Source organism: Tiliqua scincoides, chromosome 13, assembly GCF_035046505.1.
Source record: "Tiliqua scincoides isolate rTilSci1 chromosome 13, rTilSci1.hap2, whole genome shotgun sequence".
Classification (NCBI taxonomy): domain Eukaryota; kingdom Metazoa; phylum Chordata; class Lepidosauria; order Squamata; family Scincidae; genus Tiliqua; species Tiliqua scincoides.
The window spans coordinates 10,589,870-10,605,471 of record NC_089833.1 but is presented as its reverse complement, the minus strand read 5'-3'; the positions used below and the strand labels follow the sequence as shown (position 1 = coordinate 10,605,471).

The 15,602-nt window shown below is 46.1% G+C and overlaps 1 protein-coding gene and 1 pseudogene across 1 annotated transcript in view; both read right to left on the bottom strand.

Annotated features, from left to right (window-relative positions):
- Nucleotides 1–105: 105 nt before the first annotated feature.
- Nucleotides 106–15,602, bottom strand: part of PDXDC1 (pyridoxal dependent decarboxylase domain containing 1) — a 37,598-nt gene continuing 22,101 nt past the window's right edge. The window contains exons 11-23 of the mRNA XM_066640531.1: nt 15,016–15,117; nt 14,660–14,785; nt 13,740–13,790; nt 13,153–13,216; nt 11,827–11,903; nt 11,182–11,287; nt 9,668–9,839; nt 9,246–9,352; nt 8,023–8,144; nt 5,175–5,267; nt 4,966–5,062; nt 3,873–3,977; nt 106–2,813 (exon numbers count right to left, since the gene is read on the bottom strand). Coding sequence (XP_066496628.1) covers nt 2,563–2,813; nt 3,873–3,977; nt 4,966–5,062; nt 5,175–5,267; nt 8,023–8,144; nt 9,246–9,352; nt 9,668–9,839; nt 11,182–11,287; nt 11,827–11,903; nt 13,153–13,216; nt 13,740–13,790; nt 14,660–14,785; nt 15,016–15,117 — 1,473 coding nt within the window. The 3' untranslated portion in view covers nt 106–2,562. The remainder of the gene's footprint in view (nt 2,814–3,872; nt 3,978–4,965; nt 5,063–5,174; nt 5,268–8,022; nt 8,145–9,245; nt 9,353–9,667; nt 9,840–11,181; nt 11,288–11,826; nt 11,904–13,152; nt 13,217–13,739; nt 13,791–14,659; nt 14,786–15,015; nt 15,118–15,602) is intronic.
- LOC136633707 (5S ribosomal RNA) lies at nt 3,412–3,529 on the bottom strand (annotated as a pseudogene).

Genomic DNA, 15,602 nt, shown 5'->3' with positions numbered 1-15,602 from the left:
AATGTCAGTGAGACCTAGGCCCAAATCCTATCCAATTTTCCAGAGCCGATGCAGCCAGAGAAAAGAGAGAGAGACTCTTACTAGCAAAAACCTTAAATCCAGATATAACAATTGGAAGAATCTTTATTGAAGAATTTGGGAAGTATCTAAATTAGGTCTGTGTTTCCAGCAAAACTGGCTTAACCATTTGTCAGATATAAAAACATGAAAATTTGTATTAAGCACTACAACTTTTAAATGCTTTCCCCACAGTGTCCCCAAGTTAATTCATTGCACCAAAATTAAATGGTCAAGGAAGACAAGATAAAATTTGCACTCTAAAAATCCACCCTCATTTGGTAAACACATCCAACTTAGAACACCTGTCCCCTTGTTGCACGAGTGGCTCTTGATCTCTTTTAGCCAAGACAACGGGAAGCCAATGCAATACGTAATCAAGCAGGGCTATACTTTGGCTGTTATGGAAGAGGACCAAACTAGCTGAGATGGCAAACAACTCATTTTCCCCCTTCTGCCTCTGTAACAGTGAGCAGAATGAACCTTGTGGTATCGTGTCACAACATTCTGTGTTCAACTAATTAGTTGAGCCATTATGTCTAGTGGACACACTGTCCATGTCCTCTTTCTATGGTTGTTTAGGCAGGTACCTGTAGCAAAGAAGTACCTTCCACAGCAGTGACCAGATAGAAGTCTGTGCTGTGCACAAGCATCAACCTCTGATTAAAAACCACAACTACTTTTTAGCTCATTAACTGGGCTGGGGGGGGGGGGAGGAGAGATAAATTCATCTCCCCAGTTATGACTAGATTTAGTTGATATAATCAACAATGGGGAAGAAACAATAACCATTAAGTACATGAAAGGGTCTTTCCCCAAACTGGAATTATGCACAGATGCTACAGTGCTGATTCATTCCAACTTCCATACAGACCTCAAGAATGAACCTAGTGCAAGCAAAGGGAACTTGGCATAGTTCCAAATGCAATAAGATGCCTTTTCAACCAGTTGGATTTCAGACACATATACTGGAGACCACTGAGCACTGGGAAAGCCTTCCCTGGCATGAATGGCACTTACATTTCCACCATACTGCAGCTCTTTTGGCACCAGATCTGGACAATGCAACACTCTGGGCAGTTGCATCTCTGGCCCAATGCCCCGGCAGGCACTGTGCCCAGATTGCCAGGCAGATGCGACTGCCCAGGGCATTGTGTCATCCAGATCTGGTGCCCAGAAGAGCTGCAGTACAGTAGAATGTTAAGTGCTGCTCACTGGAAGGGGAAGGATTCCCCCAACCCATGGGCCGGGGTTTGGAGTGGCCTGTTGTAGACCAAAAGACTCCTGTGGAGAGTGGGGACACCTGACATGGACTCAATCTTAAGTTTCTCTAGACATTTTCTTACTGCAGAACAAGAGGCAAACTCAGGAATGTCAAGCTACCACTGAAAGCAAAGACTAAATTACTGGGAGAAGAAACAGGTTTCTGATGTTTGCCCTCTGATATAGAAGTTAGTGTTGCGCGCCTGTGGTTTAAATAGTGCAACAGTATATATATATATATATCCTAGTCATTTCTCTGGGTATTTACAATATCTAACAAACATAAGCCTACTGTCCAGAAAAAATCTAGACAAGGAGATAACAGCACAGATGTGTGACATGTCAGTTTCAAGTATTTCACTAATAGCATCTTTCAAAAGACACGTGACACAAGAGACTCTGGTGATGTGGTACTTGATGGGAAACTCTGCTGACTGGGGTTTCCAGTGGTGCTGGAAAGGGAGGTGGGAATTTAGGAGCTCATCGGTTCCTAGTAGTTGCCGAGAGCAGCTGGCAGCGGAAAGGATTCCTCGTGCAAGAGGGATAGCAGGCACAAGAGGGGAAAAAATGGCAATGCTTAAACCGCCACTAGCACGCACATGCTCTCACACACGGCTGGTCTTCACAGAATTCAAAGAAATAAAGCATTCAGCTAAGAAAGCGTGAAATCAGAAGTCTAGTCAGGGTGACTACAGGCTTGTTTTACCAATGAAGTTGTCAACATTGGGAATTTAAAAAAGACTGATCAATCAACAGGTAGGTTTATTCAACAGGGAGAAAAGGAGGTCTTAGCACCAAGTGGAACTGGTCATTCAAACTTAAAAACCAAGCATTATGTGGGCAAAACGTTTCTGTCTACATAAGCAAAGCCTTCTTTCGGATGCAACCGGGAGCCAAGCTCTAAACGACATCTGCAAAATTCTTCGTCAAGAGGCAAATGCATATGCACCACTTGAACGCCGTAGTCCTGGAACATCATCTTGGAAATATAAACATGCGCAGGACCCCAAAAACAACCGACAAGTGAGCGGTAAAGAGAGGGCAGTGGGGGAGGAGAAGGAAACGAGAAGATTTTTCTTCCACGAATCTTTGTGCAAAATCTCCACTCAAATCACAAGCAACAGTAGTTATTACTGAACTAACTGTGGCACTGTTCACATTTAAAATGCATCATTAAATTCTCCTGCTGTAGAGGAAATAAATTTTCTGTACAAACGTCTTTAAATGCACAGGGTCTGGATTTTATCTGAGACTCTCTTGTTCCTCCGATTTAGTGCATTCATTTTCCAGCACCGGGACCTGGTCAACTGCAGGGTCTTCGGCAGTTTCCCGGCTTGAGTGCAGGCTCTCATCCGGTCGCTCCGGGTTCTCTTGCCCGATGGATGAAGTGCTGGGTCGTTGGTCAGCTTTATCCAAATCTTCAATATGACTCACTGAGCTGGTCTCACTGAACCCGTCTGAGTTCCTCAAAGACCTTTTAAAGAGTTTTTGTCCTGGGACAATAATGGTTAACAACACATTAAAGCGTGCACACGTACGGGCCTCTCAATTTTGGTTTTCTGCCCTTGTAAAAGGGCACATGCAAGTCGACAGCTAATGCTACTTCAGTGGTCAAGGTAGACATGACTTTTGGTGTTAACCGATTCTGCAAGCACGGACAGAGCAAAAAAAACATGATACCTACTGCATCATTCAGCACCCTGAGATTCTCTTTTTAACAAAAAACTTCAGAAACATTCTAGTCCTTATGACTGCAAAAATCAGGCAATGGCTGGTACACATATGAACTTGCAGCAGGTTTCAGAGCTTAAGACAAGGGCTTCTACCAGTCTTACCTGGAGGTAGGCCAATTAAAAAAGTGGCAGAACACCTGCTTAGCGTGCAGAAGGTCCAAGGTTCAACACCCCACCCAGCCCAGCATTTTCTAAGTAGGTCTGGGAAATGGTTGGCAACCTTCAGTCTCGAAAGACTATGGTATAAGCCTACAGCACCCGGTATTCCCAGGCGGTCTCCCATCCAAGTACTAACCAGGCCTGACCCTGCTTAGCTTCAGAGATCAGACGAGATCAGGCATGGAAAGACTATGGTATAAGCCTACAGCACCCGGTATTCCCAGGCGGTCTCCCATCCAAGTACTAACCAGGCCTGACCCTGCTTAGTTTCCAAGATCAGACGAGATTGGGCATGTGCAGGGTAACAGTTGGAAGGCCCCTGGAGAACCACTGCTAGTCGGTGTCAACAACACCAAGTCAGATGGCTCAATGGCCTGATTGGGAAGCATTGCTTTACTCAATGTGATCAGGGCAGCATACACAGCTCCTTCCCCCTCCTCCCTGGTCCTCGTGGCAACTATGAGTGAGTGAGAGAGAGAGAGAGAGAGAGATTAGGCTGAGACGTAGTGAGCAGCACAGTGAACTTGGAGGCTACATGGGGATTTGAACCCAGGACCTTGTCTGACACTCCAGCCACTACCACCCTGGCTGTCAGCTGCCAGCTAAACAAAACAACTCTTGCTAGCAAACTCTTGTTAGCAAACGGCGAGGAAGACTCACCGGGGAACCTCTGCTTGGAGCGTCCCGACGTGGGGGTGGGAGGTGGGGTGATCCCGGTGCCCTGCATTTTGGAGGTGTAAGTGGGCTCTGTGGATTCCAGAGAACCTGGCAAGGAGAGAGAGGGTAGAGACCTATCAGGCCTCAAATCTAGGTTGTCTGAACTTATTCTTTCGGGGAGCTGAGCTCATTTATGAAGCAAGGCGCTCTGTCACATATGGATTTTTACACTTTCAGGGGAGGGGGAGGAGACTAAAAGTAGCCACTCATTATCCTGTAAGAATAAAAGGAGACCCTGCTGGATAGTTCCACCACCCTGTGTTTCCACAACCTCTGGAAAGTCCAAAATCAGGAAACTGTTAAAATGGCCATAGCTTTCCTTCCACCAACCAGTATTTAGACCAACCTATCAACAGGCCTCAATGAAATGCGCCTTCTACTCTTAAAATAGTCTAAGCTAGTGGCTGTCGCATCACGTGGCAGTGAGTTCCACAGATTCCTTATGTGCTGCTGCCCTTCCAGCATTTTGTCTTTGAAATATTAACATGATTCTCTTCCTCCTGAGACTTCCTGACCACCGTGAATTGCTGGGTGCCACCTCCTGTTAATATCATGTTACTTACAGCTATCCTTTACGACCCAATTCAGTCCCAACATTGATCACAATTACAAACCCATCAGAAGACACATTATGAGTAATTGTGGATGGGAGGGGGAGAGCAAAGGCGGTTCCATAACTACCATCTGGACAGATGACCATGAGAGGATGCTGCAGGAGGAGGGAAGCCTGGGTATCAACTGGGTTCATGTCTACCCTCCTTCAAAATCACAGTGCCTGTAGTCTATGCTGCCTGCTAAGTTTTGTTTGACTATAGTACAGGTCTGTCCTCTTTATCTACGGATCTGACTATCTGTGGGTTCCAAACCTGTGAGGTGAGCCAACCTATACCCTCTGGATGCAACACCTCCAGTCGTGCCTGGCGGGTACAGATTGGCCGATCAGAAGACTTCGTTATCCGTGGATTTGGGGGAACAGAACCCCCGTGGATGCCAAGGCCTGACTGTATATCATGGATGCAATTAATATTTCACCCACCTGCTGTCAGGTTGAACGTCCTTCCTTTCGCTGAAGCGTGAAACGGAGAGAACCAGTTCAGCACAGAGCCCACAACGGGAATTTGTCGTAGCAGCCCCTGGACAAACGAGAGATGTGGAAGAGGGGGAAAGAAAAAAGTTAGTCTCTTGCAAAAGCAGCCCTTTCAGGAGCATCAGGTTGGTGTGGGAAGACCATCACACAGGGCTTACCTCTTCAAGAAGCCGCTCCTCGTTGGCCTTCTGTAACTGGACTTGCGCTTCCTGTATACCTTTGCGTACAATCTCAGTCATGTTTTCCAGCAGCTGGTTAAAAACAGGACAGCACCCGTTAACTGTATGTCAGCCAGCTCCTTATTCCAGGCACTGGGGGGAAAAATGTGCAGCGCCAAAACAGCAGCCGAAGGCAAGGAGGAGGCAGTCATTCTTAGCTGTCAGTTGGGTATCTGTTACCTGCTTTAGCACCCTCTGCAAAGGGGGGGGGCTCAAAAGGTGGCACACAAGGCAGGAAAAAAATAATTCAGTAAGACAAACAGGCAATAAAAATAATGATTTTTATGTCATAAAAAACATGTAATAAAAACATGATTGAACAGCAAGCAGAGAAGAGATAAGGGGGAGGCAAAACCATATCACATGCTTAAAAGCACAGAAGAGTCTTGGATGAAGCAACTGGTGGAGGCCAGACAGGCCTCCTTCAGGCAGGGTGCTACAGATGCCACACATCCTCGCCAGTGGCGGGCAAACGAGGTACAGGATCTCAGAGGCCAGCACCAGTTGATCACTGATAACTTAGGCTATTCCCACTTCAGAACACATGTTGCAATGCAAGTAGCCTGCTCTAAGGGTATCATCAAGCCAGAAGATGAGCAGGAAATGGAAGCTTTGCTTTTTTAATGCTGGCATATTTTAAGTTCAGGTCCTGCCTCAGAATCTGCAGATTTGAGACCCATGGGTTTAACTCACTGTGGATTCCGAACCCACGGTGGATGCCAAAACTGAACTCAAGGATGCAACCAGAGATGTTCTCTGGTCATTTCTGAGGGCCGCAGAGACTGCGAGTGATCTCTATGGGCCTCGGAAAGGCTTTCAGAGGTGCTAGAAAGGTACTTCTGGTTTTTCCAAAAACAGGAAGTGCTTTTCTAGCACCTTTCTGAGGCCTGTAGAGGCTTCAGATCACATTTGGACAATGACCAGAGAACATCTCTGGTCGAGTCCGGAGGTCCTATGGACCAGACTCGCAGATTTGTTTAATGTGTTTAATGTGTGCACATATTAATGTGTGGGAAAGGTGCTAGTCACGCTCATGGGATAATCAGCATGTTAATAGCCTTGCTTGATTTGTTGCCCGTGACAGTTTGAAAGTAAACAAGCTGCTCCTGAAGAGGCAGGGAAGTTCATTACTTCTCCACAAGAAACAAAAACCATTCATTAACTGCCTCTGAGCGCTGCCCTGCCTCAGAGGCAAGCTAGGGCTTTGATTTCACTTGGGTTTTAGAAGTTGTGCGGAGAACACTGAAAATAATTAGCAGGAGGCAAATTGGCAGAGAAGCTGCAGTAAGCAATTCAGTTATGAGGCTACAGATCAAGGCGTTAGGGTGGGGGAGATTTTCCTATCCAGTAACTAATTAGTACCTTGCTCATTAGTCAGCCCAGCTGTGATTAACACCCAGTGAAGATTCATGAGCCTGCAGTTTATGCCAAGGCCAGTCGAATAGGTTAATGTACACATTGATTCTGGAGGGAGGCCAAGCACGAATGGGGAGGGGAGGATTAACCCCACGCTAACAGGAACAGAGTTAATACTTTGCAAACAGATGTGCTATCACAGCTGCCTCTTCAGAGAACAAGCAAGTGGCCTTATAACATCTGCATGATTTCCAACTCCCCCCCAAGCAGGTTGCACCTTGAACTAGGAGCAGCCCAGACCTGGCACTAGTTGAGGATTCACATCCCATCAGACACCCACCCAGTTGGATTGACCCCTGAACTCTCCCCCCCCACCAAGAGACTTGCAGTACTGCTTCACTGGGCACCCATACAGCAAATGGGAGTGCCCTCCACAGCAGTAGCATACCTACAGGGAGATGATAAGTATTGCAGGTGCAGCAAAGCAGCCCCTCCCACTTGCCCTCATTCTGGTCAGTGATGGCAGCACACCATGTTGCTGTTACTACCCAGAATGGTTCAGGAGGCAAGTGGGAGGAGCTGCTTACAAGACGCGATGCGGCATCTGAAATACTTACCCCCCCCCCATAGCTATACTATTGTTCCAGAGACTCCAGCATCATCGCTATGCCTCCAAGTTGCTCCTGCTGGCCGGGGCAGGGAGGGCAGAAGAAAAGGCTGCTGGGTAAGTCTCTTGGTCAAGTGACCACTCCTGCTCTTTCCACCAGTTTTCATTCTATAGGCTGAGGTGGGGTGGGGAGAGGCCTGCAGAGAACTTTGGTCCAGGGCTTTCAGGAACCCAGTGCCAGCCCTGAAGGCATATCAGTGGCATCTCCGCCATCATTTTCCCTTTGTTGATGGTGATATCAGTTTCCTTTTAAAAGAAATAGAGAGACTCTATGTTTGTAAATCTGATGAAGAATAGGACCCTTGTACTTTTCAACAACATCATTTCTGTAGGGGAAGTTTTTGTCAGCCCTACATGCCACACTCAATTTCCTTGCTAGCAGACGTTCACTGGGGCAACTTAAGTGGTGTATTTGCTCATATTCAGCAAGGGGGAAAGCGACTGTCCCTCTTCACCCCAACATAGCATCACTTCCTCCCTCCTGTCCTTTTAAAGACCATTAGCCCGTTTAGGAAGGGGCAACCCATTTATTTTGGTTTTCCTATGTAAGCCGCTTTCATTAACTTTTCGTTACGGTTGAAAAGATGTATAAATATTAATAATAATAATAATAATAATAATAATAATAATAATAATAATTATTATTATTATTATTATTATTATTGCTGCCATCTACAGGAATATAGGTGCAGCGTATATAAAGAGGGTGTGTTTCTGCCCATTGTGCTGTCATAATGCAGGTCAGAAGGGCCTTCAAGTACATACCCTGGAATTTTCTTCAATTTCTCGGCCTGTGGCTGCAATTGTTTCAACCAGCTCCGACATATCGAGATCCTCGGTTACCATTCCAATATAAACACAGTTTTTCTCCCCTCCAAATTCTGGGCCTTGGGGTGGGAGAGAAGCAGAATGAGATTTTACACATACTTGTGAACTTGCAAAAGCATCTCTTTTTGAAACCATAACAAGTTGCAGAATTCAGTTTAGAAGTGAAGAACTTGGAGCTCAGTGTCTGACCCTGGTGTACTCAGGCAACTGACCCCTACGGTCTAGAGCAGGGGTGTCCAAAGTTTTTGGTAGGAGGGCCACATCATCTCTCTGACACTGTGTCAGGGGCCTGGCAAAAAAAGAATTTACATTTAAAATTTGAATAAATTTACATAAATGAATATATTAAAGATGAACTTATATGAATGAATGAAGGTCTTGCAATAACTCAAGGCCTATAAAAGGTCTTGCATAAAGCAAGGCTGGCCTTTCCTTTGCTGCCACTGCTGTCTCAGACGTGAAACAGCAAGCAGTGGAGGGAGCCCTCATCCCACAGCTCACGTGAGAGGTCAAACAGTCGCCCTCACGCTGAGAGCAGTTGCACTGGGCCAGTGCAGGCTCCAACAAATCTCCGGAGGGCCAGAGGCTCATTGAAGACTGGGGGCTCCCTGAGGGCCGTATTGAGAGGCCTCAAGGGCCGCAAGTGGCCCCAGGGCCGGGGTTTGGACACCCCTGGTCTAGAGGCAGCTGAATGATAAGGACCAATACCCAGGATTATTAAAATAAAACAAGAAGTAATGAGGCTGATTAGTCCCACTGGGGGAAAAAAAATCCCCCAAGTGCCGGAATTTCATGAATCACATATTCGGTACCCAACTTTCTGTGCCTTTCAGGTCATCAAGCAGTGATTGCAATGAAATGACAGCACATAGCAGTGCCCCACACGTGACCTTTGCCCCACTCACAACACAATGTTCTTGTCTCTTCATCCTTCCAATCCCTTGTTAAAAAAAAAAGCCACATTCTAGAAAACATTAAAATTTAAAATGAAATATGATTTCAGGACCGAAAGCCAAAGACAAAAAATTTCTTCCCAGTTTTGCAGAGAAACTGGTATCGCTAGATGGTTGATGTTTGGCGAGGGAATTTTTAAAAAAGCAGAAATCTAGACTCGCCGACCCCCTGACTGCCCAAGAACGGTTTAAAGGTCGTTTAATTACCTAAAGAAAATGACAGATCTGATTCAAGCTCGTTTAACTTTTTTAGAAGTCCACTGTTTATCTTCTCCACTTCTTTTTCCTGTCTGCCTTCATTTTGCCCCTCGTACCTTTCAAAAGCAATTTGAAAGAAACATGTTAAGTTTGGGGTGTGGTTGGGGGAAGAATGGCGGACGCTTGCTGTAGAAATTGTGAACTTCATGGAATTGCAAAAATATTTTGGCTGCGGATGGGGGGGAAAGAGGAGTGGGCTTTGTGATTGCTGGAGGGGCCAGCCAATCAACGTTCTGTCTAATCAAACTGGAAACAAGAACAACCAGTTGCCCCCAATTCTTATAGCAGGCTCAGCTCTGAAGACACACACATCTGTAGACAACCTGAAATTCTCATAATGCTGCACGACAATCTAGGCAGAACACACTCACCGTACAACACCGAGGCCAGGCCAGCCGAGATCTTCAACGTAGGACAAGCCTACAGTTCTTTTCACCTCTTGCTCAAATTCGTCTCTTAATTGCAGCGTACACATCAGAACGGGAATCTTCATTTTCAAACAGTCCACCAACTGGTCAACATCTTGCACTTCTGTTCCTAAAACTGAAGGGCTTGATCTGTTAGCACGTGGTACAGCACATATACTGTCCTGTTGGCGACCTACTCTGTTGGCAACCTACTCTGCTGAAAGAGATGGGGGTGGTGTAGCAGCAAAGCATCTTCTAAACAAGTACATTTTCAGAGCCTGCCTGAATATAGAAAAAGGGAGCCAGTCAAGTCTCATCAGGGAGACTGTTCCAGTTCGGTGGCACCTCTGAAGAGGCCATGCCCCCTCCATCTGTTTGAATTTCTAATGGTGATGGTTCAGAGAGTAGGGGCCCCCCTTGGCCCAATTTCAAGGCTCAGCCAGGTTTATATGGGAGGTGGCTCTTGAGGTTTCCCAGTCCCACACCTTTCTGGGTTTTAAACTATGCATGTGTGAAGCTAGTGATATCTACTGCCAAAATGGTCACTGATTCCAGTTAACATTTACATAGAGTGATGCTTCCCAAACTTTTAGCACCAGGATTCACTTTTTAAAATGACACTCTATCAAGACCCACATAGCTTTACTAGAGCAAAAAAATATAAAAAGAACTATTTTAATAATAATAATAATAGTAGTAATAATAGAGGCAAACAGACCAGGGACAGACTGCACTTGCTCCCAGTGTGGAAGGGATTGTCACTCCCAAATTGGCCTTTTCAGCCACACTAGACGCTGTTCCAGAACCACCTTTCAGAGGGCGATACCAGAGTCTTTCGAGACTGAAGGTTGCCAACAATGTATTAATTAATAATAACTTGGGTCCTGTACTGACTAGGCTGCTAAAGACCTTACATATACTATTTGTGTGCACACATTTGTTAGATCCTTCCTAGAAAAAGAGTTCAAAGACTGTTCGCCCAAACCTCTACAGTCGTTCCAGGGTAACCCAGAAGGCTGAACTGGAGAGCAAGATGTACAGTTAAGGACTTCCAGGCCAGACAAAAGGCTGAAACTGGGTTCACATGTGTTCTGCCAGCATGCCAATTACCAGAGAAAAAAATCAGAAAATGTGACATTTGCATTTGGAGGTTATGAAGATGACCTCATACTACAGGTTAGCATTCCAGCCATGAGAGCAGTCTCTCCATCCAGACTGAACCGCTGCCGCCAACTGAGCAAAGGTTTTTTAAAAATGTTTCAGCAACTTTTTGTGACCCTCCAAAAATAGGCTCTTGAGCCACTGGTGGGTCCCAACACACAGTTTGGGAAATGCTGACACACACACAGCAAGCAGCAGCACACTTGTACAAAAACAAAACCCAAATTTAGTTAATGAAAGCTTTAGGACAGCACGATCTTTGCACTGTTAAGAAAATATACATGGTATGAACATGAGCGCACGCCCCCCCCAGTTACCTGCAGCGGTCATCAGTGGGCTAAAGCGCACACAGGTGCCTTCATCTTCCAGCTCTACGATGTCAACGCCACTAACTGGCACTAACTGAGCCAGCTGCTCTCCCAGCTGCAGAAACAAGACAGAGAAGTGATGAGTCACAGGGACACACAAAACCACCTTTATGCTGTGCTAGACCATCAGTCTATTTAGCTCAATGGCGTAGAATAGATACAGGAGGGGCAGGGTGGTAAGTACTGCAGATGCTACAATGTGCAGTGTAAGTGGCCTCTTCCACTATCTCGGAGCCAATCCTGGCAGCAACAGCAACTCCAACGCCGAGGAGGAGAGGATGTTTTGGCACCTGCAGTACTCACCCCTATAGCTATGCCACTGCGTGGACTGGTGTCGCCCAGCAGTGCTCCTGTGGCTGGTCCGGAGGTGGTCCAGTTCAGCCCCATCCAGGGGTCTTGGTGACTGCTCCAGAATGAGACTCAAGATACAATGCTAATAACTACAACATTTTGATTACAAAAGTACAGGATTGATTTTTATTTGATGGCGAGTTCGTGTGGGATCGGGTTTCACTGTAGCAGCGGTTATTCTCGGGCTTCTGATCTACCCACGTTTGGTGCATCTAGGGAGAGGTGAAGAACACACATACCTACCCACTGATTAAAGGTATCACAAACATCTCGTTCATTGCCAGTTAACGAAGGCACTTGCGCAGTGTGCAGCCTTTGATCTGGATTCAAGGAAAGGGAAAAACAAACCTTAGCCTAGGAAATCGACATAGCAGAGACTGAAGACACCAAGGGCTCTCTCTCACTCTCCCAATTCAAAGCTAAATGGAGCTGAATGTTGCTAATGATAACTACATACTTCACATACATGCTCTTTAGACGTCTTATTAAAGAATTTGGGAACAAGCTTAGCCCACCTATGAGGTTGACTGAGGGGGAGGGGGGCCTCATGGGGTGGACTGGCTTGGAGTACTTGTTGCCTGTACTTGTGGACTGCAAAAAGAGAGGAAGTGTGGAGGAGAGGCGAGAGATGGGTTAAGAGTATTTCTGTACAGGAGCCTCTGCTTGTGACTAGAATGAGTGGACATTCCAGCTGCCAAGGACACCCTTTGCCCAGCTGGGTGTCAAAAACAGAGGCTGCAAAAGGTCTAGATTAGGAGTCTCCAAATTACAGCCCGGGGGGGCCAAATTCAGCCTGCCACCAGATTTTATCTGGCAAACAGCAACTTTTTTTTGGTCAGAATATTTGCTAATGTTTGACATTTTTACTCATTATACATCATTTCTATCTGCTGAAGGATTCATTCAAGGAGACTACTGAATCCTAACAAATTGATTAATTACTTAGCAAGGATCAGTTAAACAGATCAGGCTACAAAGCACTGGGATGGTGACAGACTGATCAGATTTGTGGCAGCCCTATTCCCTAGAGCAAGACAGGGAAAGGAGCTAGCCACATGGCAACCTCCCACAATTCTTCGGAGTTCTTCATTCACACTGTCTGGGAGAAGTGAGAGGAGCAACTTGTCTAAGGAGGTCAGCCCCTACCGTAGGATAACTTCGCTTGGGCACCCCTGCCCTAGCAAAGTACAAAAGCAGATATTTCACAACCTGCTTTTCACGTGACAAAGAAAGTAGATGATTAGTGACTCATGTTCTCCAAAGTAAGTACAAAATATTTGTGCCTGATGTTTCCATGCCAGGGGGAGGGAGAACAGGGGTCATTTACAGACTATAGAAGCGGCTCAGTGTGTGGGCACTGCCCCCATGCAGCAAAATATGCCTGTTCACCAAGTCTTTGTAGGATTGCCATGACTCAAAGCAATCCGATTAGGGAAGTGCGACATTTTCTTGCAGGTCTTCTGAATGCGCATTTGGAATGAGAAAAGCACCCGTTGTAAAATGATATGAACAGAACACACACACACACACACAAGAGAGGATAATGCATTTTCTCTACCTGCCACTCACCTATGTGTGGAAGCTCTGGGGAAAACTTAAAGACCACCACAGGAGAGCTAAGTTCATCTTCAACCTTGGAAATGGAATTTCAACAACATGTTATGATGGTACACCAAGAGTCCAACTCCCCAGGGACAGCCAAAATCATTATAGTTTGTCAGTTTAACATTCAAACCAGACATTAGATTAGATACAAAAACATCTGCAGCTAAGTACCCCCAGATCTTGCCAAGGCAATGAATTCACAGCCCGATTTATATGGACATGCAATCTCTGAGGGTTTCAGACCCAGACTCCCACATACAAGTTCAAATCACTAATAGGTTCCCTGATTGTTTGCGCCATGTACTGCCCACATTCCACTCTTGTTCACAAAGGGTATCGGCCACATTCTGGTTTATGCAATCGTGATCTTGCGCTGAAATGGTGTCAAAAATGTACTAAGGTAGTGGTTCTCAAACTGTGGGTCTGGAACCCACCAGGGGGTCATGATCCAATTTCTAGTGAGTTGCGAAACTGACAGGGCAGATTAGGCTACGTGCATCAAGCTATATGAAAGGACTTGCTTTTTGCATGACAAACAAAAACCTACTTACTGAGGTCTTAATAAAATCTTGATTTTTCATGTTTTCCAGGAGCCGCTGACTCTAAAGAAAGTGGCAGGGGGAAAAAGAAGATAAGAATTACAAGAGGCTAATTAGAGGCACCGGTTCACACAAGTATAAATTTAAGGAATGACAAACTAGAATGAAACCAGTATGGAGGTTGCCCTACATGCACCCATATATCAGAGAGACAGTAGCGTACCCGAGGGCAGGGCAGCAAGTACTGCAGGCGCCAAAATGCACCATGTAAGCAACCACTCCCATTTGCCATCAGAGCCATTCTGACAGCAGACGGCAATGTATGTCCTCAAGTGCAATGAATGTTGGGAAATGCATTTACATGCAGTTAACACAATGAACAACTAGCTTAGAGAACTAGGGGCTACAGGATGCAATAATGGCCACTAACCCTGTGACTTTAAAAGGGGATTAGACAGATTCATGGGTGAGGAAAGGTTCATTCGGAGGGAATATGCCTCTGGGTACCAGACTGACCACAGACCTCAAGCATCATGTTTTATCACAGGAGCACAGAGTGGGAGGAAGACTTTGTAGGCCACCTACTCCAATCTCCTGCTCGAGGCAAGAAGTCCAGCGCTAGCACAACCCCAACCAATGGCAGTTCCGCTTCTAACTGAAAATCCAGAGAGGATTTGCAAACCAACCCACTAGGTTATTACGTAGTTCCATTGTTGAACTGCTCTGTTTTAATAAGCTTCTCCTAATATTCAACTAAAATCTACCTGCAGCTTAAGTCCATTAGATCCAACCCCTGCCCTTTGGGACAGCGGAGAACAAGTCTTCACTTTGGCCCCCTCATCAGATTAAAAGCTTCACAATGTACTTAGGAAATAAAACCTAGTTGTCCAACTGAAGGGCGAGAGGGAAGCAAACTATCACCACCTCCTTACCAACTGAGATGCGTGCTTTATTCTCTCCACGATCCCGTCGTGTCCGAGGTACTGCAACGACAGCCACAATGGCAGAGCACGAAGCTTCTCCACCGCCTGAGTAGAGGTGAGACCTGCAGCTAAGGACTAGAATTAAAAGAAAAAAACGTCATGTGTCATTTTGTACACTTTGTGCAAGCAAAGCCTTCTGCACTCCCTTCTGTGTCAGCTGCAGTTCTACCGGAGTATCCCGCTACTGTATGCACAGAACTGATGCTGAAATCAACAAAAGACATGTGAGCACGACACACACCCATTGTAGCTCTTTGGAGATGCAAGATTTGGCTGAAAGGATATATTCAAATGAGTGAGCCTACCAAAGATGGGTCCTCGTGCCTGTAGAGAGTCACCGCGGGGACTGCTGGGAGACCCAACCAGGGCCCCACCGTCAGGGTCATGCTGTCACACTTGGTTGCCGCCTACACGAGAGGAAAGGGCAGTTTTTATTATTGCAGGGTGTCATGAATATGTGCAGTTCAGGCCTAGTAGCACGGCAAAGTCTGAACCAAAGTAACCCAGTAACACAGAAGTGGCTTGCATCCTAGCTGCAAGGAATTTACAACTCAATGAAAGGTGATAATGTAGCACCTCAGCAGACCGAGAGGCACCCATGAATCCCCAGTGGGGAGGGGGAGAACTAAGAGGGCTGGCATCCAGCCCCACTTCGAGAAGATTCTGTCCCCAAGAGTTCTGATTGGTCAGTTCAAATAAGGACAGAGTCACCTCATCCTGTAGCATGAGAAGTATAAGAACAAAGCCCAAAGGGGTGTCTTGTCTCTTATTCTTTGGTCTTTGTCTCTTGGTGGGAAAGGTGGTGGGTGCTCATCCTGCCCCACCAGGGCCATGGGGCCTCATAGGTAACTGGGGCTGAAGAGCTACAACAGAAGCTGACCCAGGTGAGAGT